General features: G+C 40.7%; 1 protein-coding gene across 6 annotated transcripts in view; it reads left to right on the top strand.

Moving 5' to 3' along the window:
- DPY19L1 (dpy-19 like C-mannosyltransferase 1) overlaps positions 1-27,507 on the top strand; it is a 112,521-nt gene that overhangs the window by 59,280 nt on the left and 25,734 nt on the right. For 5 of the 6 annotated variants that reach the window (XM_034761183.1, XM_034761184.1, XM_034761182.1 and 2 more), the window contains 8 exons: positions 5,540-5,626; positions 7,208-7,267; positions 9,940-10,020; positions 14,375-14,476; positions 15,322-15,393; positions 16,161-16,210; positions 22,942-22,966; positions 25,777-25,896. In XM_034761183.1, the coding sequence (XP_034617074.1) occupies positions 5,540-5,626; positions 7,208-7,267; positions 9,940-10,020; positions 14,375-14,476; positions 15,322-15,393; positions 16,161-16,210; positions 22,942-22,966; positions 25,777-25,896 (597 nt within the window). The remainder of the gene's footprint in view (positions 1-5,539; positions 5,627-7,207; positions 7,268-9,939; positions 10,021-14,374; positions 14,477-15,321; positions 15,394-16,160; positions 16,211-22,941; positions 22,967-25,776; positions 25,897-27,507) is intronic. The other variant, XM_034761180.1, reaches the window with a different exon arrangement.

The following is a 27,507-nucleotide window of genomic DNA, read 5'->3' as shown; positions in this document are numbered from 1 at the left end:
GCCCTCTTCTGCACCCAAAATCCCTCCCAGAAAGAAACTAATATAACAGCTGTTCTAAGATAAGAAGTAGGCTATTTTGAATTAACTTAACTATATTGTACATGTTTTAAGACTGACATGTATCCATAGAATGGCTTTGCTAATTAAAAGGCAAGTTTAGTATAGCGTTAATACCCTCAATGCCATAATTGTGATCATTTTGTTTTAAATTAGGAAAAAGACTTGTATACAGGGGCCCCAGAGAATTTAATAGCCTCAGGCTCACAGGAGAGTCAATCCAGTCCTGCTCATGAAGATGACGTATCCATATGACAGCCCCAAAAATGTTCTGGTACATACTTCAAAATAAGAAATGAGAAAATATTTTATGATTAAATTAGTCCTGAGCAAAATTTCAGGATGTTTTAGCTTGAGAGAAACATGAAGGTAGGAGGTGATAGTCCTTCGCTTTTTTTCCTGACCACTTCCTGGTGGTTCCAAAGCATATAAGTAAATTACCTGCAAGTTTAATTTATTAGTTCTTATATTTGCTCCAGATGCCAGGTCACTCACTGCCAGGCCTCCCGCTAACCTCCCAGGCCGCCCTGAACCCTGCATCCCCTTGAAGCGCGGGGCCCCCCAAAGCGTGGGGTATCGGACGGTTGCCCTGGTCCATCCTATGGACAGGACGGCTCTGCTTGGACGTGTTCTGGGCACCACCAAAAATTATACAAACTAGGCGCCCATGGATACTGGTTATGCATTTACAGGTTTCTGTATTTGTGTATTTTGAGAAACATTGCTACTACATTACTTTCTGGATTTTTCCATGGTGTTCAGGCTCTTCCTGAAGAGTCTAATTGCTGTAATACACTTCATTGTCTGGGTATACCAAAAGAAGGACAGGAGATACTTGTTATGGATTTTAATCAGGCCTCAATTTTATTATGTAGCGGTTTGGGACTACCAGGCAGATAAAGTGTACAGTGCAGGCAAATCCATATTTATTCAAATCCACCAGCCCCCCTTCATTTTCCATCCAGGTCCCTCCAGCCAACACATTGCTTAGACCTTACTTTGCACCCCCCTCATAGGAGGGTTAAGGTGGCTATCAGACCAGGGGAAGAGGGGTTGGCTCCCTGCCGTACCAATCATAGGAGTCCCCAACCCTCCCCCGTTCTGTTCCTTTACCCGTCACCTCCCTTCTGAGTACTTTACCAGACCATTTATCTGGTCACTGGATGTCTTCCCTATGGAGTATCTGCACTGGACATCCACCCCACACTTACAAAATAAGTTGCAACGTATACCCTATCACCTCTTCTTCTTACCAGAAAAGGTCATCCCTGACATCCAATTGTGGGGAAGGCAAAAAAAACCTCACTCCACTGAAGCTAATCTGGTGGTGCGGGAAAAATTCCTTCCCAGCCCTCCTTAAAAAGGAGTGACTAGCACAATGCCCACAGCAGGTCCTAACCCAACCTGATATTTGTCTGCACTAGGGGAGGGAGGGTGGGTGCTGTCTTGCCTGCTGCATGGAAAAAAGGGGCTTCCCACGCCAGGGCTTGCACCTTCCAACCCCACATTCCTGGTGGGGTGAGTCAGTGCTGCAAAACTGATCACTGTTCACCTTTTGCAGAAGTCTCTAACCTCACTCTCCCTCCCCTCCAGCCATAAAGCACAGCTGCCCTCCCTCGGCAAGCCCAGCCAACATTTGCTTTAAGTGCGGTGCAGTCATTAGGATTTAAGAAATGCCCTGTTATGCATTCTTGAACAATATTCTGGTTAGGAAGAGATTATTGAGAATCCAAAGATCTATAGTTCACCTACTAGAAGAAACAACTTAATATAGGCTTATGATTATCTTTCCCCCATTGGTTCTTTCTGTCCTTCTCTTACATACCTCATCTTGAATTCTTTTCTCTCTTCCCAGCAATTGATTCTCAATCGCCATCTTCCACTTATCCCCATTCCAATGTGTTATAGTGCCTCCCCTATCCCTTCTATGGCTTTAATGGTTTACTTTGTTACATCATCCAGTGGATTTTAATTTATTCTTACAGATTTTTCCCTTGCTGATTATGGTCTCTCACAGTGGGTTCAACTGATTCTTAAAGAGTCAGTCTCCTCATGGATTCTGTCCTTCTAATGGATTCTGGAAGCACATCCCCTATTCAATATCAGCTGCTATAGCTTCTGAGACATTGGCTGGGCCTGTGAATCCATAAATTTTTCTAAAATCCAGAATAATTCTTGCCAGAACAGCATAGTTGGCAGCTACAGCTGTATTAAAAAAAAAGTGGAGAAAACTCTGATATGGTTAAGTATGCCTATGACCAAAGAAAATTTTTGCATCAAATTTTTGGTTTACCAGTTTTGATAGTGTTATTTATTTGAAATTTATAGCTTTCTGTATGGCAGAAATATGAAGTTGTTCTTTGAGTGTCCCTCTGGGTGCTTCAATTCAGATGCCCATTCACCCTATGCCTTTGATCAGAGATTTTTGGTAGTGTTGCCTATCTGGCCTGCTCATGCGCCCTACACATACTCCTGGCCCGTACCCAAGCTGTATAGGGCTTTGTGGGCAAACAGCCTTCCGTTCCTTCTAGTGGTGCTGGAATTAGGGGTGCTGCCACACCCCCTGTTTGAAGTAGTAATAAACACCAAATACATTCCATTAGCAGCACCCCCACTATAAAAATTGTTCCAGCATGCTTGGTTCCTTCTCAACTGCCTTCGGTCAGAATTGGAATTTAGTGTGTGCCTGTTTTCTATTTAGAGTTATTATAGTATGTAGTTTAGTACTTTATAGTTATTGGAACTGTTCTTATTTTCTTTTTCCCCTCCAAAAAAATTTTTTTTTCTCGTTCTGAGGAGTCCAAATTTTTTTCTTGAATACGGGATAATGGGCTACATGCGTTTTAAAAGGAGCCTCTCTTTTTGAGGAGCCATTCCTGTCAGTGAGGAATTTTCCCCTAAATTGAGAATGGGAATTGGACTCTCAAGTCTCCAACAAAATAGTCTTAGCTTTGGAAACTTTTGCCACTGCAGGCAATATGGAGTGCAGAAAATTCTGTTCTAGAGGAGGACTCAGGCATCTCCTAGAGATTGAGGATTTTCTCATTACATGGACAAAGGGTCTTTCTCTATGGGTCTCCACCAATTCCATTGCTTTTAAAGGTTCTCAACAAGATCAAGCACAGCCAATCCAGGGTCATTTTGAATATATCAACTTGGCCAAGACAAGTTTTGTTCCCTTACCTCTTCAGACTCACCTTCTGCCCTCTGTAGCAGCTCCCCATCAATTCTTGACTGTCTCAGGATGTGGATCAAACACTTCATCCCAATCTGAACATTCTGCAACGCCAAGCATGGCTCCTCAGTGGCTCTCAGGATTAGAGGCATCCTGTTCATCGGGAGTACAACATGTGCTGTTAAATAGCAGGGAGAAATCTACAAGACACACTTACCTCCAGAAATGGAGAAGATGTCCTCTTTAGTGTAACCTCTGTTATCTTTCATCTGTCCAGTCATCTCTTTTCATAATCTTGGATTACCTATTGGAATTGAAAACATCAGGTCTCTGAATTCCATCAAGGTTCACTTAGAATTAATAACAGCTTCCCACTCACCATTAGGCGGTTTGTCAATTTTCACACATCTGACCACAATGAGTTTCTTAGTCTTACAAACCTTTTTCCACAGATTAGTGATCCTACTCTGCTTTGGGATTTCAACCTTGTTTTTAACCATCTCATGAAACAGTCTTTTGAGCCACTAGCTACATGCTCTGTTACATTTGTCCATGGAGACAGTCGTTTTGGTGACCTTTGCTTCAGCACGAAGGGTTGGAGAGATTGGGGCTCTAATGCCAGGTTCTCCATTGACTATGTTCTCCAAGGCGAAGGTATAATTACAACTCCCTGCAAAATTTTTACCCGAGGTTTCTTCTGTTTCATATTAAACACACAGTTCACTTTGCAGTTTTCTTTCCTAAACTGCATTATTCTACGCAGGAAGCTATCTTCCATACGCTAGATGTTGAGAGGGTACTGGCCTTTTACTTGAACAGAACCAGAACATTCAAGAAGTCCCCATGACTTTTTGTTTCTATTGAGGATAGGTCAAGGGCAGTGTTTCCCAAACTTGGGAACGCCGCTTGTGTAGGGAAAGACCCTGGCGGGTCGGGCCGGTTTGTTTACCTGCCCCGTCCAGCAGCTCCCATTGGCCTGGAGCAGTGAACCGCAGCCAGTGGGAGCCACAATCGGCCAGACCTGTGGCGTCCCAAGTTTGGGAAACACTGGTCTAGGGAATACACTATCTCACATCCAGAGAGTCTCTTTGGATTATTGCATATAATGGTTTGGCTGATGCTCAAACTCCCCTGCAAGTGATTGCATGTTCTATTTGATTGCAGTCTACTCAAGAATGTTCCAGTTGCTGAGAGATCTGCAAAGCTGCAACATGGAGTTCAGTGCATACTTTTTCCAGCCATTATGCTTTGGTTCATGCTGCTAGATCAGATGCTGCAGTAGACAATGCAGTTCTCTCTTGAGCTCTGGACTCTGTTCTAAACCTCCTGTCTCCTTGAGCTAAGGAGTCACTTGAAGTGGAGCACCCACAGGGACACTACTCAAAGAAAGAGCGGTTACTCACTTTGTGCAGAAACTGGAGTTCAAGATGTGTCCCCCTTTGGGTGCTCCACTACCTGCCCTCCTTCCCCTTTGCTTTGGAGTTTCCTTTGTGATACTTTTCAGTAGAGAAGGAACTGAGGGTGGTTCCCCGTACGGTCCTATACAGCCTCTGTTCAGGGCATAGCATGTGTAGTGCGTATGTGCAGGCCAAACAGGCACTGCTACCAAAAATCTGTGATCGAAGGTACAGGGTGCATGTGCATCTGAAGTGGAGTACCCAAAGGGACACGCATCACAAAGAACTCCAGTTATTGGACAAAGTGACAGGTTTCAGAGTAGCAGCCGTGTTAGTCTGTATCCTCAAAAAGAACGAAGAAGTGGGCTGTAGTCCACGAAAGCTTATGCTCTAATAAATTTGTTAGTCACTAAGGTGCCACAAGTACTCCTGTTCTTTTTGTGGACAAAGTGAGTAACCTCTCCCTTTTTTTTCCTCCTCAAAATTTCTTTACAAATTTGTCCACAGGATTCTGAGAGTCTATCAGCATATATGTGACCAAGTAAAATAACTTGAAAGAATGAATAAAACATCAGGAATAGTGTTTAAAAAATGAAAAAAGAATATCATTAGGGGTTGAAATATATTCTGTTATTAAATCTTTTAGTCTGTTACTTACATCATCATAGTAGTTCACATTTGCTACATTGCCATCATTTTAAATCTTTATTACTAACCTTTCTCAATACAATTCTGTAAGCTGGGTCTCTAGCTTAGAGAGTTGCTGCATAGTATGTAGATATTTATATATTTAAAGAAAACCATGGTATTGCTGTCAGTTATCAATTATTTTATTTATACTATATGTTGTATTTGAGAGAATTACTTGATGGTTAGATATTCGGAGATGTTTTGTATTTTCTTATTTCAGGCATCTCTTGCACTGTGTTTCATTTTGATGTTTGGCAACTCAATGTTATTGACCTCATATTATGCTGCCTCTTTAGCAGTTATCTGGGTAAGTTTTGGAAGAATTCATTTCAGATGCTTAGGAATGTATTTCTGCACTATAATCTATGGATTAGCACATTAAATGGAGAATTGTAACTTTTCTGAATAGTTAGAAAATAGTATACTTCCATGAGATTGATAAGGTTAGTCTTGGAGATGTTTGGGGAATGGGGAAGTGTTAGTAAAGTCAATAAAATGTTGACATGTCAAAGCTTTGACATGAGAGAAACTGAACATGGACTTACACTTTTTCAGGTCTAAGGCTAAAACAATCATGTTTTACAGTGAACTAAAAGTTATTTATATGCTGGCAAATTTTGTAGAACATCTGACACACAAGCGATATGTGATTAACTGATTGGACTTTAAAATGAAAGTTGTGGCTTAGATAAGTTTCTGTTTGAAGCTTAAGCAGTATTAAAAAAAATCTTAAAACGGATACTTTTTCCAAAACTGCAAATAGTACAGAACAGAATGACCACTAATAGAAGCAACAATAATCAGAAATTATAAGTCGATATGAAAACAGTCTTGGAAAGTCCACTCACTCAGGACCACATTCCAAGCATTATTAAAACCATTAAAGGTTTGTCATCCGATATCTTCCTCATCCCTGTTTTTTACAGAAAAAACTTACCTAAGCAAATCATGTACTTACTCCAGGAAGGAAGAAGACAAAAGAATTATCAATCAAGGCTAGTAGAAGGACACTAAAGAGAGCCTATTTCCACCTCGGTCTCTCTTGATGTTCCATCCTGGAAGCATGGAGGGTAGCCCAATGTCTCAGTCTTTTTTTTAATTTTAACTTTTTGTCTCTTGGATCTTTTCTGAGTAATAACATAACTATACTATAGGGATGCTGAGCCATGCTCCTGGCTCCTTTGTTAGCTAGAAGCTAAAATGTCCCTAGTTACAAAAAAAACCTTTGTTTGACCATTTGTAATGAGGTCTCAATGTCATGTAGCCATTAGTCTGGTGTAGAGTAGGCTTCTTACAGCTCTTCAGTTAATGCCCCATTTCTGATTTTTATTGCTTTTGACATCCACTGATAGTAAGGGTTCTTGCTATCATAAGATGAAGAGGGCATACAAGAGGAAAATTTAGAACTTAATAACAAATTGTAACTTAGTAACAAAATGCAGGGAAACTTAGTGATTCTGTGTTTAGTAATGTTTTTCTGTCATTCTACCTCATCTTCCCTTGGGGATTCTTTGTGTAAATTTTTTATGCTGTAATTAGTAATTATTCCTCACTTTGAAGTTTCTTGTTGCTGGTGAAAATAGCCAAGCTTTCTGTGCTTGTATTGCCTTTGATGTTTTTTCAGAAACTATGTAAAATAGATTCTCGCCTGGCAGAGAGAAGAGTGGTTCTAATTCAGTGTATGGAAACTGCAATAATAGAGTATCAGTTCTTATGATATTCAGTCATGTGGTTGACAGGTTACATGGGTTTGAACTATACTTTTTAAGGATGTTCATGTGGTGACATGTCAAGCTGTATAGAAAAAAATACCTTGTTTTTTTGTGTTACTGGAATATGATTGGAAATATTATAAAACGGGTGCATTAATTTTTAATTATTATTTTAGGGTATTCTTGAATGGAGTCCAAAATTGCTGAAAATGAGTAGAAGAGAAATCAGTTTATGGGTAAGGATTGATTATCAGAAAAGAACTACCACTTATTGGTCAGCCAAATCAGGAAATTATCCATGTATTTTTATGCAGTGAATATGTGAGAACTGATAGTTTGAAGTAATATTTTGAATATCAATATTTCAAAATTGACTAATATCCCATAAGGAAAACTGACACAAAAAGGAATAAAATCGATAAGTAATTTGACAAAATTGAACTAAAAGCTTTCACACTATAAGAGTTAATAGAAGTTAAAAATACAGGAATTTTCTAATTAGTTACAATATTAACAAAATCCTAAGAATTGGACCGCTTAAACTAGATTTGTCTCCAAGACAGAACTATGGAAGGAAATTGAAAAATAATCCAATATCTGATTTAAAAAAGCAAATTGTATGCACTCTTACTTTAGAACTTCAGGGCAATATTGACAAAGTGAACTGAGTTTGAGAAACAGATCTAAACAGCAAATTTCTCCTGAGGATTGAAAGAATATGATAATAGTACAAGTTCACCATCATGGAGAGAATACCAGTGGAAAAGTATGATTAAATATTGGCTGCCACCAGAGTTGCAAAACAAAATAAACACAGTAAAATTCTTGAGGGGATACCATGATATGGGGATCATTTGCATATCTTAATCCTAATTTTAAAGTATGCTGGTTAGATTAAAAAATAACAGATGTAAATTTCTGTTACTCTGAGGCTAGAAAAATGTCCCAATTTGTGAAAATTAAACAAATCTGTTTAATTTCTTATAACTGCAGCCAATAAATGTTGTGATGGGTTCCCCCAGGGTGCCACCTGGAACTGGGGTACCATTGAACCCCCCTGACCCACCATCTGGGCACCCTTTACTGTACAGCTGTGACCAGCCTGCCAAACCCTCTCCCAGGCTTCAGCACACACACAGGTAGGGACACACCCAGCTGCAGTACATACAGATGGCTGTGATCAGCTCTGCATCGGGAGCATACAGCTAAGGAACTGCCCAGCTGCTCAAGTGCCCATCCCCCTCTGGAATGTAAACCCCAAATTATACCGTCTTGCGCTGCACAGAGATCTGTAGAGCGTAAGCTCATGAAATTCGCCCCCTCTCTGTGTGGAGAGGAAATATGCAACAGCTTTTTGCCCCAAGTTATGACTCCCACATACTGGTTTGTGATAAATCAAAAACAAATTTATTGACTACAAAAGATAGATTTTAAGTGATTATAAGGAATAGTGAACAGATCAAAGCAGGTTACCTAGCAAATAAACAAAAACGCAATCTAAGCTTAATATACTAAAGAGGTTGGATATGAATAGCAAATTCTCATCCTAAATGATGTTTCCAGCAGATTGCGGAGATCCTTTAAGGGGGCAGCTGCACTTGCTTGCAGCTTAAAAACCCCACGTGTTACTTTCACAAGTTAAAAATTCCTTCAGCCTGGGTCCAGCACTTTCCCCCAGTTCAGTCCTTGTTCCTCCAGTGTTTCCAAGAGTCATCTTTGGGTGGGGAGTTAGTGAAGAACCTCGATGTCACCCCCTGCTTTAAATAGCTTTTGCATATGGTGGGTACCCATTGTCTCCAAGCATTGTTCCCACGCCAGTCAGTGGAAAAACACTGGTATTCCCAACTTGGAGTCCAGTACCAGGTGACTTGGTCACATGACCCTGTAGGGTCATAGCAGCCATGAGTCAGAGGCTGTTTACAGCATCCTCAGGAAGGCCTCCCATGGGAGAGTAACCTCTTCTAAGGCCTATTTTTTTTTTCTAATGGCCCATCAATCTGAATGGGCCCTTCCCAGCCAGCCATCTAGACTGAGTGTCTTTTGCCTAGTGGGCGTTCCCTAGGTGTAAACACACTTATAACACAGATATATAGTCAATATTCCTAATTTCAGGTACAAAAATGATACTTGCATATAAGTAGGATAATCATATTCAGTAAATAATAACCTTTCCAATGATATCTCACATGACCTATCTTGTATAAAATACATTATGATTGTCATAATCATATCATCCTAATATCTCTGTGAAGAATATGGGATGCAGTGTCACAAATGTATTTCATCCTTTTGGTTGAAAAAAGAAATACTATCTCTAGAAAGGTAGTTAACAAGAAATAATTTAAAAAAATTAGATTAACCTACATTAGATTAACAACTATTTCAGGAAAGATGAACAAAATGGGATGTGTATCAATTTTTAAAATTACAATATGTATGCCTCAACTTGTAACTAGTCTGCCTCAATTCTGCTGTTTTCCATTAGCTTGTATATCATTCATTCTCTTTTAATACTTACACTGTTAACCATTATGTTAATGTTTTTATAAAAAGTAGCTAAAAATAAGATTCTGGAAACCTCATTTCTGCTGACTGCACTCTTGCTGTGATATTGTTTCAATGCACTGGGAGAGAAGAGGGAGTCTTAACTGTAGTGCTTGGAGCAATGTGCATAAAGCAGTACTAGATCTTTCAGTTTCAAAAGGAAAAGATTTAATATTACTACTGTGTTCTCTAATTATTGGAGTGTACTTTGAGTTACAAATCACACTTCTTGTGATTGTCTGTTGCTTTATTCTTGACACTTTCCTAACACACAAGAGAACTTTTTCCACTAACTGCACAACTCCAGTATGCTTTTTTTCTTCTGTTCTCCTCCTTTAGTCTGAATGTATCCTTTATTTTGTAGGCCATTGAAGGATTTGCTTGGTTATTTGGAACAGTCACCTTAAAATATTTGACTTCTCTAATATTTGGAGTAGCTGATGATGTAAGTGCTGCTTTTATAATGTTAAACATTGTTAAAGGTTTTATTTTAGACAGTTACGTTGCTTCATATCTTATTTAATCCTTTAAATGTTTTTTTCTTCTCTGAGAAAATATTTAAACTGCACAATATTTAAAATGATTGCTAATTTATTATTCCATTTTCCTTTCTTCCTAAATGAAATGGACTTAAACGTTAAACCAAGCCAATAAATGGCTCACCAAAAAGTAACAGCATTCAATGTAATGTTCCAAGAAATTGAGTTAGCATGGAAAAGTGAAACTTTTGTTCAGCTCTTAACTGACCACCATTGTTGTAGGACTATGCATTTGCTAAGTAAAACTTTGACACATGGCAAACAACTTAGTAAAAACTGTCTTCGTAGTTTTTTTTTAAAAATAGTGACTTCTTTTAAAAAGACCTATTCATGCTTTATGGGAAATCATGGAAAAAAATGAATTTATAAATTCTACATTTAGATTACATTGTTCTGCACTCCTATTTTATCATTAAGAGGTTTAACATGAAAATGGAATCTAAGCATTTACATTTTACCTATTTGGCATATTTTGATCAGAAGCATTGAGGAAGGAAAAGCGAACTATGCTGTAATAAAACAGTACATTAAAATAACCAACAAGTAACAAATTGGCAAATGTCATCCAGAGCTAGAATAAATTAACAATACAAAGAGAGGAGATAGTAAGATTTATCTACATCTTAACCAAAACTTCAACATTATTTTTGAAGATAATTGTGTCCCAAAGCCCTTACAAATTTTCTTAACATTTCTATTTTGGCTTTATTATCCTTTATTATATCATATATTTGGTATTGTATTGCCATGAGATTTCTAGGATTACTTGCACAGAAGTGGGAGAGGAATTATCACTCCAGGGTTTTATGATTTCCATAGCTATTCTGCAGGCATTTGGTACAGAAGCTGATTTAAATGATGGTTACAAACCACAGTTAGTAGTTCTGCAATTTCACATTTGAGTTCCTTCAGAACTCTTGGGTGAATACTAGCTTAGTTTATCAATTTGTTCCAAAACCTCTTCTAATGACACCTCATTCTGCGACAGTGCCTCAGATTTGTCACCTAAAAAGAATGGCTCATGTTCGGGAATTTCCCTCACATCCTCAGCCGTGAAGACCAATGCAAATAATTCATTTAGTTTCTCTGCAATGGCCTTATTGTCCTTGAGTGCTCCTCTAGCATCTCGATCATTCAGTGTCCCCATTGGTTGTTTAGCAGGCTTCCTGATTCTGATGTACTCAAAAAAATTTTTTTGCTATTGCTTTTTTGAGTCTTTGGCTGACTGTTCTTCAAAATCTTTTTTGGCCTTCCTAATTATATTTTTACACTTCATTTGCCAGAGTTTATGCTCCTTTCTCTTTTCCTCACTAGGATTTAACTTCCACTTTTTAAATGACGCCTTTTTGTGTCTCATTGCTTCTTTTACTTCATTGTTTAGCCATGGAGGCACTTTTTTTGTTCCCTTACTGTATTCTTTAATTTGGCGTATACATTTAAGTTGAGTCTCTGTTATGTTGTCTTTTAAAAAGTTTCCTTGCTGCTTGCAGGGATTGCACTTTTGGCACTGCACCTTTTAATTTCTGTTGAGCTAGTTTCCTCATTTTTATGTAGTCCCCCTTTCTGAAATTAAATGCTACAGAGTTGGGCTGCTGTGGTGTTTTCCCCACCACAGGGATGTTAAATTTAATTACGTTATGGTCACTATTACCAAGTGGTCCAGCTATGTTCACCTCTTGGACCAGATCCTGTGCTGCACTTAGGACTAAATCAAGAATTGCCTCTCCTCTTGTGGTTTCTAGGACTAGCTGCTCCAAGAAGCAGTCATTTAAGGTGTCAAGAAGCTTTATTTCTGCATTCCGTCCTGAGGTGACATGTACCCAGTCAATATGGGGATAGTTGAAATCCCCCATTATTATTGAGTTTTTTTATTTTTATAGCCTCTCTAATCTTCCTGAGCATTCCGCAGTCACTATCAACCTCCTGGTCAGGTGGTCGGTAATATATTCCTACAGCTATATTCTTATTATTAGAGCATGGAATTACTATCCATAGAGATTCTATGGTTCAGTTTGGTTCATTTAAGATTTTTATTTCATTTGATTCTACGCTTCCTTTCATATATAGTGCCACTCCCCCACCAGCATGGCCTGTTCTGTCCTTCCGATATATTTTGTACCCTGGTATTATTGTGTCTCATTTATTCTCCTCATTCCACCAAGTTTCTGTGATGCCTATTATATCAATATTTAATACGAGGAACTCTAGTTCACCTACCTTATTATTTAGACTTATAGCATTTGTATATAAGCACTTTAAAAACTTGTCACTTTTTAGCTGTCTGCCATTACATGATGTAATCGAATGGGACTCTTTTTCATTTGATTGTTTCTCATCAGATCCTACCCGTATTTTATCATCTTCCATCCTGTCCTCTTTACTAGGACATAGAGAATCTCCATTAATAGATCCTCCCCTAAGGGATGTCTCTGTCTGAGCCACGTGCTCCTCCGCACCTTTTGGCTTTCCCCCAGCCCTTATTTTAAAAACTGCTCTATGACCTTTTTAATTTTAAGTGCCAGCAATCTCGTTCCATTTTGGTTTAGGTGGAGCCCATCCTTCCTGTATAGTCTCCCCCTTTCCCCAAAATTTCCCCAATTCCTAATAAAACCCCTCCTCCCTACACCATCGTCTCATCCACGCATTGAGACCCTGCAGTTCTACTTGTCTAACTGGCCCTGTGCATGGAACTGGAAGCATTTCAGAGAATGCTACCATTGAGGTCCTGGACTTCAATCTCTTACCTAGTAGCCTAAATTTGGCCTCCAGGACCTCTCTCCTATCCTTCCCTATGTCATTGGTACCTACATGTACCACGACCACCAGCTCCTCCCCAGCACTACACATAAGTCTACTAGATGTCTCGAGAGATCTGCAACCTTTGCACCAGGCAGGCAAGTCACCATGCGGGTCTCCCGGTCATCGCAAACCCAGTTAACTATGTTTCTAATGATCGAATCCCCAATAACTATTACATGTCTCTTCCTAGTAACTGGAGTTTCCTCCCCCGGAGAGGTATCCTCAGTGCGAGAAGGTACCGTAACATCATCTGGAAGGAGGGTCCCAACTATGGGATCGTTTCCCTCTGCTCTAATTGGATGTTCTCGTTCCCTGCGGCTTTCATTCTCTTCAACAGCACAGAGGCTGTCAGACCAGGGGTGGGACCATTCTACGGTGTCCCAAAAAGTCTCATCTATGTATCTCGGAGTCCCTTGTCTCCTCTAGTTCAGCCACCCTGGTCTCCAAAGTCCATACAAGGTCTCCGAGGGCCAGGAGCTCCTTGCACTGAATGCACACATACGCCACCTGCCCATAGGGCAGGTAATCATACATGCTGCATTGGGTGCAATAAACTGGATAGATCCCATTCTGTTGCTGGTCTTCTGCCTGCATTCTCTTTTTACTCCTGCAACTTGTTCCTTAGTTGATGTTTTGTTTTTATCAGGGGGTGGTTTTGGCTTTTAAGTTTAAAGAATGTTGTGTATTTAGCTCCCCCTCACACCTCACACACACACATACTTCCCTCTCTAAACTCCCTCGCAAAACTCCCCTGTTAGCTGCTCCTGTTCCCTAGCTCCTCTGGTTGATTAGGAGCGGGCTTTTTAAAGCTCTGGTCTTCCTGAGTAGCCCCTCCCCCCGGTTAAGGGTTGATGGGTGCTAAAGGGCTTAGGGATCAAAGCCTCTTTAAGAAGCTCTCAGTCTGGCCTAGGAGGCCGCTAGGCTCGTCACACGGTCCCCCAAAAAACAAACAGACCATGTGGTATATTTCAGTCAAGCAGCAAGCACACCACAAACACACACACTACAGACAACAAACTTACCCCAAGGATCATGTAATTGTTCCTCCTTCACCTGGAGAACTCCCTTGCAAAGCTCCCCTGTTAGCCACTCCTGTTTGCTAGCTATGTATTCCAGGATGTTCCCAAAATTCACGGGTACTAGATGGAGAGAGAAAATAGGAAGCACATATCCCCTAAGTATGAATATGCAAAGCTCTTGATGAACCACAGTTACTTGGTAATCAACTTTTTTCTTGTAATCTTCTGCTGTATGTATTTGAGCAAACCTAACAATTTTGTACCTGAAAATCTCATTTAATCTGTCAAAATAATTACTTGGTGCATTTACACTTGTACTATAACTAAAGGGTTTTTGTTAAACTAAATAGGAAAATGTTTGTTTATGAAAAAATAACTTTGTTACAGCATATGAGATCAATTTCTTATTTACTGATGTTTTTTGCTTTATATTTCCTACCAGGCACATATAAGTAACCTGCTAAAATCAAAATTTATTGGCTACAAGGATTTTGATACGTTAATGTACACCTGTGCTGCAGAGTTTGACTTCATGGAAAAAGAGGTAACTTATTAAAAATTGATTTACAAAAGAGGTAACTTGTTTATATTTTACCTCAACTGTGATTGCTTCTACCAACAAATCTGAGAGCTGTTTGCTGTCATTGTAAGACTTTTGTTTCCACATTCAAGTGGAGCTAGATTTTCGTGAGGTTAGAAATAGGAAGTGTATGATTTCAGACTTGAAGGAGCTCTTAGATTTGGATGAGAGAGTAAGTACTGTATAAGGACAGATTCTTTAAATTTTGTGATACTACTTGTTTTATATAATTAGCAAAACGTAACAAAAATGTTGAGGGGACGAAAAGTAGGTGAGATCATGTCTTGAGGTCCAGTGTCTTGTGGTTTGTCTGCGCAGAAAATCACTTTGGCTGGACGAGTAAAAATGCTTTTAGGGCCAGTAAACTTGTCTTGGCGCAGCCATAAATTATGACTGTTAAAAAATGAATTGGTGAGTGTTTGAGATGATCCACAATTTAGTTCTAGCCTTATGACTGATAACTAAAGAAAATAAGCTGGAGATAAGATTGAAGCCTCCAAAAAGATGCTAAAGGCAATTGTAAAGTGGAAATTGGAAAGAACGTATGTAATGTTAATGTTTAGCCTTACTTAAACATAGGGGGACTAATTTATAAATGCTGCATCAGTGTTATGAGTACTAATTAGGTAGCTGGATGGGGCTTGATGTCTTGAATCTCCTTTCAGCTCACCTTGTTTCTGCTATATGTTGAAATTGAAATCTACCCAGAGGAAAAATTTTTCAGGTATAAAGCATGGTAGCTTTCAGAATGAGAATGGTAGTAAATTAAAATTAAATTTGAAGGAAATAAAAGTTTCTTTGCATTTCAGACTCCAATAAGATACACAAAGACGTTACTACTTCCGGTTGTTCTTGTGGTTTTTGGGATAATCATCATGAAGGTAAGTGATTCATTTAGTGACTTAACTATTTCCTCCTTTGGTGGTGTACCGAGGAGGGCAGTAAACTCGTTCAAATGAGAAAGAGCTAGGTAAATTAGAGTAGAAATGATAGCCAGATTTTTTTTGGAAGAAATGCTGTACTGTCTTCTGTATGATATGGTCCACTGATCCGATCCTGCACCACCTGAAGTGAATGCCAAAACTTCTGTTTTGCCTTATAAAAATCATGCCTGTAAAAACACCCATTTAAAAATTAGTGGCTAGTTTTAAACATTTAATATACATTTAGGACTAATTTGCCCTCCCTTATGTACCCCTTTTATTTTTGGGGCTTGTGGGACCTTTATAGTTGGGTGGGGCCAGAGTTATTCCTAATTGTCCAGTTCAACTTGAATATTTTTATTCTAAACAATTTAAAAATGAAATTTTATTAAAAATGTACTGTAGTTTTATTTTGCACTTATTCTGTACCTGATTGACAGACTATATCACTAATTGTTTTTTATTATTGTATATTGCATTATGTGTAAAACATTGCAGTTTAATCTACTGAAGAACAGACAGGCTAGATGCAGGCTGCTTGTCTAATACGAATTATTTGTTGGCATGTGTATCTAAAACATATTGAATGAAAACTACCTTTACTAATGTTTTAACCGTACCATCTCAAGCCCTCTTAATTTAATTTTAGAATTTTAAAATGTTCAGAAATGCTTTAGGAAGATACTAATTTGTCAATATTTTGTTAACTTTCATTCTGTTCACAGGCAATTAAATATATTGTGTGGTTTTTATCTCAGAAAGACCTCTGTGAACGGTAAGTATTGCCTTTAAGATGTTAAACTTAAGGATGATCTTCGAGTGGCTCTGCATATTCCCTCTTATAGGTATTGTGCTGCCTAGTGGTGCCTAAAGGTAGAACCTTCTCCCAGTAGTGTCCGTTAGTGTCCCTCCTACCTCATCTCCCACATCTCTGAACGTTCTGAGGGCAAGGCCATATAAGGATGCGCTGCACTCACTACCACTTCAGTTCCTTCCAACCATGTGCCTGGATGGAAATGAACCATTACGGTCCCTTGGGATCTGGCGCTCCATTAGTGTTTATTGTTAGTTTAGTGATTTGTATAGGTAAGTAGTTAATTTGTTAGTATCTTAATTCCAGGTTATGGTGGAACTGAAGAGGATAAAACTGAGAACGAAGCGGTGTGTTTCATACCCTGCTGTTTTCCCAGCATCATACGTTAGGTGCCTGAAGTACCTGGGAGAGAGTCATTCTCCTTCTGGGTGTTGCATCTGCCAGATTTTTACACTCTGAGCTTGCCAGGAGAGGCAGAATAGATTCCAGGCTTCTCCTTGAGGCTAAGCCCGGTGGATCTGGACATTTGTTGGATCCAGGGTCCAAGAGGCCAGTTTTGTCTCCTGTGACTTCCATCAAAGCAGTTGAAGGGTTCCAGGAAGTCAGAACCAGTGTTAAGTCTGGCTTTGGTTCCCACTGCTCCATCCGTCAGGCCCTCAAAGCTGCCTGTGTCGGAATCAAGGATCATGCTATCCATTCTGGCTGTCTTGGTTCCAAAGTGGAAGAGGTCTATGGATAAGACAGACCCTGCTAGCCGTGCCGGATCATGTGCCTCATTATCAGATCCATCTGATTCCAACCGAGTCTCTGTAGCTCCAAAATCCGTCTGTTCCGGTCTCAGTTTCAGGAACCAAAAGGATGGATTTGAGGATTGTGTCAGATGGGTCCCATTTAAGTCTTTGGGTCTGGCCGTAGTCCCAGTTCCAGGTCCATTTTCAGTTCCAAAGAATACTGTGATGGTGGTAGCTGATGTGTATGTACAGCTTATGATTTTTCCTCAGATCTGAGTGAAAAACCAGAGGGTCTTGAGAACAGACAGACGTTGTCAGTTCTGAGGTTTGCATCTTCTTCACTTGACTAAAGGAGAAGAGCAGAAGAGATTGTCAGTCTTTCTCCTGACCGTTTATAGCTCTTCCTTCTCAGACTTCTACAGGGTCTCCACAAAGATCTTTCTCTCCACTTGTTTCTGGCCTCCCTCTGGGTCCATTGTTGTCACCAGTGCATTCTGTCATGGATGCAAGGCCAGGTTTGAATCTGTTGCTGGGGAGACTGGCAGTCCTGGGCTCCGTGGTCTTACTGGGAGCCACCATAGGAATTTTTCAATTGTCCTCCATAGTGATGGAGGGTAGTCATGTGGCAGTTTTCCAGAATGGGCCATATTTTGGAGTTTAATGTAACCACCCTATGCTCATTACATATTCTTAATTGTCAAAGTATCTCACAAGTGATTATAATAACTTTCTGTGTTTTCAGTTGAAATTTGCTGACCAGGTCAGTCTCACGCTGAAGGTTGTGCACCAGTAGAAGTAGATTGTGTGCCCATTGTTTGTACATTTATGCATAGTGGGTCGATATAAATGTATAAATGAATTCCTAATGTAATGCTTCTCCATTTGTAAGCTTTTGTATATACAGTAGAGCATCTAGTCTACTGGTGAAGGTAATTTTGAATGTGTCAAACAATGGTTGGTGAGTGCATCTGAGTCATCTTACAATTTAGGGTCATTGGATTTCTCAAAAGACAAGCTTGCACCTTGTTTTGGAGTTGAAACAGATTGTTGGAGTTGAAACACATCAATCTGTCCCTCAGATCATTCCTCCCTCACTTACATGGGAGGGTTGTGCAACTATGTATTATGTCAGCAAACGGGGGTGTTTATTCTGCTCTCATTTGTGCAGAGACAATCAAATTATGGAACTGGTGCATTCTTCACAACGTTTATTCTGTGGCTCTGCATTTGGCAGGAGAGAACAATGTATTGCAGATTCTCAGCAGAAACAGTTCTAAAATTCATGAAGGCCACTGAAGGATCAGTTGACATAGGACATTTTTTCCAGTTGGGATCACCCAGATGTGGACTCATTTGCAATTAGGTTTAACAGAAAGTGTTGCCTCTTCTGCCCCAGAGCAGGCAAGAACAGTGAATCCATATCAGATGCTTCCTTCTGCACTGGGGAATTTTCTTTATGCTTTCCACCTTTCCTTTGATCCAAAAGGTAGTGAGGAAGATATGTTAAGATGGGGCAAAGATAATTCTCATTGCCCCAGTTTGGCTGCATCAGCAGTGGTTTATTAATCTCCTTCAGTTGTCTGGTGGGGCCTTCATACGTCTTCCTTTGTCTCCAGATCTGCTGTCTCAGATTCTCAATTTGGATCCACAGTCCCTTCATCTGATGGCTTGGACAATTGGACTTAGACTCTGTCTACTCATGAGTAGTCAAATTTCTTAACTCTAGAAAACTGTACCAGAAGGTGCTACCATTTGAAATAGACCAGGTTTGTGGCTTGGATGAGGGAAAAATCTGATTCTCCTGTCTCAGCTTCTATAGCTTGTATTTTATAATATTTAATGCACTTAAAATTTGAAGGGTTATCTAACTTATCTTTGAAAGTTCATTGGGCAGCTATCTCTGGTTACCATTTTTTAGTTAATGGTAGATTATTTTCCTGTATAATACAGTTAAGAAATTTATGTAGATCTTGTCTAATGTGTATTCCCTCAGGGCCGGTCTTAGGGAAAATGGCGCCCTGGGCGAACTTGTGTTTTGGCACCCCTGGTCCCCGGGGGCATGGTTCATGGGCTCCCCAATCAACCCCTTCATCCCCATCCTGCGCCCCCTTTGCCACTAACTCCTGCATTGTGCCCCCTTTGCCCCTAAGCTCTGCACAGTGCCGCCTTCACCCCTAGCCCCAGCACTTCCCTCCCGCCTGTGCCCCTAGCCCTGCGCTGCCAGCATGCCCCGCCACACCGCCCCCCCCTTCCCAGTATCCCCTTAACACCCATGCCCAGTGGCCCCTCACCCAGAGATCTCCACCACAGATCCCTATGCCCAGTGCCCTCCGACCCACAGACCCCCAACCCCACTGCTCATCGCCCCTCTCACAGCCCCCCCACCATAACTACCCAGCACACCATATTCCCAAGGGAATTCAGCACCAACAAATAAAAAATTCTGTGCACAATATTTTAAAATTCTGCAAATTGTATGTGTCAGTAAATAAATGTGGAGGCTCCAGCATGGCAGTGGCAAGCATGGGCCACTGGCTGCACGGAGGTGGGACATGACCCTGCAGCCTTCCCCCTCCCTTTCTCTCCCCTCCTAGGATAGGGACTTGGCAGGAAGATACCTCTGTGCGCATGTCAAAAGGCCACAGGGAAGCATTTTACATGATGGCTGGGATGTCAGCCATGACCCAAAATCCATTTGAATGACAAAAAAAGAAATAGCTGATACCAATGGCTGAGTCCAGCCCTCATCCAGGCCCTTGCCTGCCACTGCTCTGGGCCATCACCTCCCGAATGGCCTTTCATTCTCCCTAAAATAGCATGTCTCTCTAATCCTGAAAAGTAAAGAGGTGCTTGGGACATGCAGTTTAATAAGAAAAAGAACCAATTCATCAGTCCTAAACACATACAAGTAACAGCACAAAGAGAATAAAGCAAGGAAACCTCACTGTTTCCATCCTTCCCTTCCACGCCTGTCTCTCTCTTCATCCGCCTCCCCCCCCCCCCTCCATTCAGACTTCAAGGCCCCACCCGGCCCCCCCCCGCCCGGGTCCCCCCCCCCGGCCCATCCCCCCCACCCGCTCCCTGAAGTCCCTGCCTGGCTCTACCCCCTGAACTCCTCTCTGCTCCCCCACTTTCTTCCCAGCCTCTCCGGGTATCCCCTCCCCCTCTGTTCCCAGCCTTGCCCGGCTCCCCCTTCTCGTCCTGCCTGGCCCCGCGGGATCCCCCTGCTCACTCACATGTCACGTCACATGGAGAGAAAGTTTCTTTTCTGGCCCCGGGCTCTGCCCCAGCCAGAGACCGAGCAGCACAGGCAGGGAGGGTCGGAGGGTCTCTGCTCCTCTCCAGGTGGTGGTCGGACAGGCCGCCACGCCACCAGTGATGGTCTGCGCCACTCCGGGCTCCTGGGGAGTGGGGGGCGGGATGGAAGTGGAGCCCTCAGATGGCCAGCTGAGTGAGTGGGCGGAGGTGAGGAGCCAGGAGGGTGGGATCGGGAAGAAGCCTGCCAGCCCAGCACTGGGGAGGGGCCGGAGAGGAGGAGTCTGTGCTGCGGCCAAGTGAAGTCTCACCGCAGCCAGTGAGGGGAAACCCGAACCCCGTGGGCCCAGTTTGCCCGACCCTACTCTTCTTCCTTGTGATCTCAGTTTGTGTTTTGGCTTTATTAAGTCACGTTTTGAACCCTTAGCCGAGTGTTTGTTATATCATTTATCTCTTAAGACATCATTTATTATTGCCATAACATCAGCCAGCAGGGTGAGTGAATTAAATACCTTGATGGCTGATCTTTTACATTCCACCATTCACATCTTTTCATAAAGATAAAGTGATTCTTAGGCCTGAATCCTAGGATTTTTCCAAAAGTGGTGTTAATTTGCTGGTATTTTTTCCAAAATGCTAATGAGGGTGAATCACCTTTATATACTTTTGATGCAAGAAGAGATTATTCATGTCTTACACTAAGAATCACATGGGTTGTATGGTGTCTTTCCAGAATACTTGTAGATGGATTAAACAATGTATTGTTGAATGTTACATGCTAGTAGAAATTCTTGTACTTACAATCATATTCCATTAGAGCTGTGGCAGCTTCTCTTGCTTGCTTTAAACAAGTTACTGTTGTTGAAATTTGCAGGGCTGCAACCTGGAGTTCTGTACACATTTAATAAGCATTATGCTCTAGATGTGGCCTGTAGGGCTGATGCTAGATTTAGCACCCCATTTTATGGCCTTGCCTTTAGAATGTGTTCAGAAACACTGAGCGGTTCAGCAGAAGGTGTTGTAGGAGGAGTTGAGAGAGCACTCCAAGGGACATTGCTTGGAGCAGGTTTTACCACTAGGTGGCGTAATACCAGTAACTGTGAATATGCACAGCCGTCTCAAAGAACTGTGGTTACCAATAAATAGCCTTCATTTTTGCTACAAAACAAATGTTAGGATTCTTTCTTTTCATTTTAATTGATATATGCCAGATACTTTACATCCAAAATAGTGTATTGACCTGTTTTTGGAGAGCTGTCTGCTATTCACTAAATTGAACTGGTTTTCCCTTCACTATATAGCATTCACAAAATATTTGTATTTGTGCTTATTGATAAGTTAACTTACTATGCTTTCTGTTTGTTTGCTTACAATCTTAGGCTAATATTTCTACTCCTTTGCCCTTCCCTTTCTCTCCCGCAAACAGTGAATGTAAACATCATCTTCATCCTTCCTTCTGGGGTGTCAGGTTCAAGTTAGAAACTCCAAGATATTTGGGTTTAATCTGTAGGAAGTGCTCCTATAAAATGTTCATTTTATTTCCTAAGCTGCCTTCATTTAGGGTTGGACGGTTCTCCTGTGATCTGGTTCTCAGAATAAAGAATGAGCAGCATCTGCAGATCAGAGAACGAAAACTACAAACTTCCCCTGCTAAAGAGCTTCTTAACACAAAGTCCTTTTCTGATTGCAAAATATGTACCTCTGTTCTGTCAGCGTTTGCATTCTAACTTTCTCCTCTGGATAGATAATAAATTTAACATGGGGTTGAGAGAGGACAGAGTCAAATCCTCATTATTTGTTGTGCTGCTGAAACACTTTGGAATGCTTCTTAAAGTACTGAGTACCTGGTGTTTCGCTCCAGAGGAATCATTGCCTTCTTATCCAGAACCAAGATTAATAGTCTATGTATATAACTATCTGCTCTTTTCCATTAAATCCATTTTGGAACCAGTATTTGATACTAACGTATGACAGTGGTGAATTAGGCAAGGAGATTTTTGTCACTTCGTCCTACACATTCAGCTACACTGAGAGTTTTTGTCTTCTTTTTTCCATAGATCGTTACTGGGACTTCTTTGTTTGCTCATGTGGTCTTTATCAGATTTTTAACAAATATGAAACTCAAGAGCTTGAGGATTTTTTTTCTCACAAGTATCCTGCAAGAACATTAGGCATACGTGCATCAGTTTATGGAAACAGACTTACAATAATTCAATAGCAAAGTTAAGGTTCTCTGGAAGTATCTCTCTTAAGGTCTCAACAAGCTTTATAAGTTGCTGTAAAAACAATGTTTCGTTTACATGGTTTCCTCCTAAGGAGCCAGAAACCGTACATGTCATAACTAAATGAATGGTTGACTTGTTTTAACAATACATAGTAGGACATATTCTGTGTACTTATCTTTTGTTAGGGAGTTTCTAGCTCTGTGTCCAAATAGCTAATCTGCTCTAAAGATTGTTTGTAGAAGTAATTAAAGTATTAAAGTGCACTTTCAGCATTGGGGATAAGCCAAAACATGAATATGGGACAAAGATATTTATCCAACTTTTAAAGAGCTTTGAAATCGGTGGCTGAAAAGGGCTATATAAGTGATATATACTTATCAGCTCATTTCATAAATGAAACTAGTGCACTTCTGTAGGACATATTAATGATTCTGTGCTATAAACAAATAATGTATTTGTGTGGTTTTTCTTTTTTATCCAGAGAGGATCATTTTAACCATGGTGAGGTAAGACTTCCATCTTTATGATATCATGTGTGACTCCTTAATTTGAATAAGTACTAGTACATTTTTAATATAATTTAAATGAGAATTATGTTTGTATGTTGGTTCTCAAAAGTTTAATTTTTTTGCCTAATTCCCTACTTCTTGATTAGTGTCACCAGAATAACTTCTTTAAAACAACACATACAAAAGACCTCCTATTTGTAATGGGAAAAGCCTTACGCTTTGTTTTAATGATATAAATAGAATATCCTGGATTCCAATTTTCATTTTTTTTCTTGACATGTTTGAAGGCTACCTCTGTAGTCTTGTTTGTTTGTAGGATTTGTGTGTGGTAGTTAAGCCTATTGCTTTACTCTCTGCTCTTTGTCAGTTACTCCTAACATTTTATTAATATAAGTAATTGTTAGTTTTTCAGTATTTGGTTGATTTTGTTATTCTTGAATGATGGCTTTTCTTTGAGGTTTTTTTTTTCCATTTTAAGTTCAAAAAGTCAGCCCCACTTAATACGACATCTGCTTGATGATGGGTGGAGCTATCAAAGTTTAGGTAGACACGTTTATATCCCATCTTGGCATTCAAATCCCTAAATTCAAATTTGTTAGTCCAAGAGGCCAATTGAAGACCAATTGAAGGGTAAAATGAAGGGTCAGATCACTAGAAATTAAGCATTCACTGAGGAAATTAAGTTTGCACTGCGGAAGCCTAGACTGAAGTACAAAATCCTTCCATATTTACTACAGTTAGAAAACTAATTAGAATCTAGGGGTTAGCACATAGAAAATAGCTTCCAATAAGCCTACACCCCTTAGACAATTGCTTCCAATTTGGAGGAAGGAATCTCCTTCCATGCACAAAGGAAGAAAAAAAAGAAAGCTTCCTAATGAGCTGCTTGGCACCCAATTATTCATTTTCCTGATTCATTTAGAGGCATTATGCTGTTTTGCTCTTTAGAAACATCTTAATTCATCCAAAAATATTAAAATGATTCAAATAGGTAGAGATTGATTGGAGTGGTTGCATTTTTATCACAAGTTCTCCTCAGGTAATGTGTGTCTGAGGTTGTGTGTGTCAAGAGTTAAGAGTCTGGCGCTGATACTCTGAGTTGAACTTATTGATATTTGATTTTAAGAATATCAGAGCACTATGTTACAAATAACTGGGCTTGTCACTGGATGCACAATTTAGTAATGGTGACTACTGTATTTGTCACACCTTTCATCTCTGGATCACTAAGTATTTTAGATACAGTAACTCCACTTAAAGTCGTCTCAGTTAACATTGTTTTGTTGTTACGTTGCTGATCAGTTAGAGAACATGCTTGTTTAAAGTTGCGCAATGCTCCCTTATAATGTCATTTGGCAGCCACCTGGTTTGTCCACTGCTTGCAGGAAGAGCAGCCCGTTGCAGCTAGCTGGGGGCGGGGGGGACTTGGAGCCAGGGTGGACCGGCAGCCCCCCATCAGCTCCCTCCTCCCCTAAGTTCCCTGTGCGGCAGCCGCCAAGCAGGCTATCAATTGCCTGCAGTTCAGCTGTCCCTCCCACACTGCCATGTGCTGCTCCTGCCCTCTGCCTTGGAGCTGCTCCCGGGAGCCTCCTGCTTGCTGTGCAGGAGAAAGCGGGGGGCTAATGTTAGGGTGTCCCCCTGCTCCTGCACCCCTCTTACTCTATCTCCATAAGTAGGGGGGGGGGATGACACGACAGGGCTCAGGAGGAGGGAGCTTCCTGGGAGCAGCTGCTGTCTCAACTTGCTGATCTACTTAACAAGGCAGTGTACTTAGAGTGGTGTCAGTGTACTTAAAGGGGCAATGCACCTCTCTCTCTCTCTCTCTCTCTCTCTCTCTCTCACACGTACACGTACACGTACACGTACAGGGTGTATGTCTCTATCTGTCATGCTGTCTCCCCTCCCTCCATTTCTGCTGCCTTGTAGAGTGTGAGGCTACATGAACAACAATGGGTTAAGCCTTGAGGGCTCAGCCAAAAGCTAGTTCATCATTTAGCAGTAAGGCATTCCCTGGAAAATATTCCAACTTCTGACTTCACCGCCTCAACCAAGCTTCACAATCATCATCGCTGTGTACAGTATTAAATTGTTTGTTTAAAACTTATACTGTGTGTGTGTGTGTGTGTGTGTGTGTGTAATATAATTTCCCTGGAACCTAACCCCCCCATTTACATTAATTCTTATGGGGAAATTGGATTCGCTTAACATCGTTTCGCTTAAAGTCACATTTTTCAGGAACATAACTGCAACGTTAAGTGAGGAGTTACTGTATGTTAAATAACTAAGCCTCTTCCTGCCTGTGAGGTAGGAGATGGCCATGCAGGGAACATTACATCTATCATTGCCTGCCTGCCTTGCAGTTTGCCCTCCTGTATATCCAGCCATCTCTCCAGCTAGCCCTTCTATGCTGCTTTTCCTCTGGGGTGACTAGATGTCCCAATTTTATAGGGACAGTCACAATTTTGGGGGCTTTTTCTTATATAGGCACCTATTACCCCCCACCACCTGTCCTGATTTTTCACACTTGCTATCTGGTCACCCTATTTTCCTCCTTCCTTTCTCTATCGATATGTAAGCATACGTAAAAAAACCCCAAAAAACAAAACAAAATAAACCCTCACAATCCTCAGGGAGGATGAGTAAAAAAACCTACTTAACCATTGCCGTTGCTTAAATTTGGAAGATTATTTTACATTGCAATACATAAAAACTCTCTTAAATAAGTTTTGTATTTTTCAAAATGTATTTTGAATATCCAAAATGTTAGCTTATGCTTTTGTGTATGTGGTTGTTTTTTTGTTTGGCAGCTGGTATACCATGCATTGCAGCTATTGGCATATACTGTACTTGGTATTTTAATTATGAGACTGAAACTGTTTCTGACACCTCACTTATGCGTTATGGCTTCCTTGGTTTGTTCAAAACAGGTAAGATGTTCTTTAACCCTGCAATTCTCTCAACCCTTAATGTTACCGTAACACATTGTTCTCTGAACTCTTATCCAAAATTATATAAACTGCTCTATTATTGTTCATAACTGCTGAATCTTTTAACTATAATATTTATTAGTTAAAAGGAAAACACAAGTTCATTTAAAAAAATCAGCATTCCATTTATAGTATTACAATTAAAACAAACACTTGGAATAGTGTAAAGCATAAGTTTGTCTTATTGTGCCTTGTACTGAGCTTAGTTATAGGACAGCACATTTTGCTTTTAATTGTACATTTCATTGCTATTACTGGTTTTGTATCACTCTAATTTTATCAAAAATTAATGTTGATGTATAATCACATTCCCTTTTTCCCTGTTAGATTCATTGCCTACATATCTATTCTCAGTGGAAGTTTAGTTTTAGATAGGCTTGAATGTTGAAAGCATATTCTTGCTTTGAAGTTGAACTGGGATGCAAAATGAAGATAAGATTTTTCTAGTTTTAAATCACCTATAATGGAAAAGCAGACCAGACTTCTTCAGATGTGGAATATTTGTTGGAACTGGCTATTCAGACAAATATTCTACATTTTTGAAGGGTGATCCTCACACCCAGAATACAGATTGTCTTTAGAACTGGAGCTAAATATCTTCACTGAGCATACTTGAGCCTCTCTCAGTTCCTTGTGCTGACCAGAGTGCATGCTCCCTCCCTCACAACTCCTGTGTGTGATTGGACTGCACATGTGCCATTTCCACAGAACAACTAAACATGCCTCAGCTCCTCACAGCTTCTGTATGTAACAGGACTGCACATACACCAGCCCCACAGAGTGACAGAATATACTTCAGCGCATGGCAGCAGGGTCAAAGCCAGATTTTCCCAGTAATGTCTGCTTCCAGTGCTCTGGGCTGGGCACTGGAACTGAGAATGGAGTGTCTGTGCCCCCTGTCCTATCAATGACCCCCCTGTGGGCACTCAGGCAGTGTGGAGAAGGAAGCTGGTCTGATTCAAATGCGGAAGGGACAAAAGCCAGACTGTGGGGTGGAAAGGAATAGGAGTTTGGACTGTGGGGTGGAAAGGAATAGGAGTTTGGAACTAAGGGTGGTGGAGGAAGAGCAACTGTGATTGGGAGTTGGAAGGGAGAGACTGGGACTGTTCTGGCAAGGAGACTGGAACGAAACCTGTGGGGGAGGGGGATGGTAATGGGCAGAGAAGCTGGATCTGAAAAAGTGTTGGGGTGCAGGGGAGAACTGGGATTTGCTGGGTGAAGAAACTGGGACTTGGATGTGAACCCTGAGTAGTGAAGGTAGGGACTAGGATAGACAAAGAGAATAGGACTAGAGCAAGGAGGTGAGGTGGGAAAGGGAAAGGTGGGAACAGATAGGGCAGGGAAGGCATCAGGCTTGAGGGAAACAGGTAGAAGAGTCTGTGCCCATTAAAGCACTCTCATTTCCAGAGCCTGGAATGGAACCCACGTTTCCTGAATCTCACCATTCCACTGCTGTAAGCAAATATATGTGAAACGTACTGGCAAAGTGTGTGTCTTCTCCTGCTCTAGTGCTGGTCAATGTAGTGATTAACAACCTAACTATTTTTATCA

This window comes from Trachemys scripta, chromosome 2, assembly GCF_013100865.1.
Source record: "Trachemys scripta elegans isolate TJP31775 chromosome 2, CAS_Tse_1.0, whole genome shotgun sequence".
Taxonomy (NCBI): Eukaryota; Metazoa; Chordata; order Testudines; family Emydidae; genus Trachemys; species Trachemys scripta.
The sequence above is the reverse complement of the archived record's forward strand: the minus strand, read 5'-3'. Positions and strand labels throughout refer to the sequence as shown.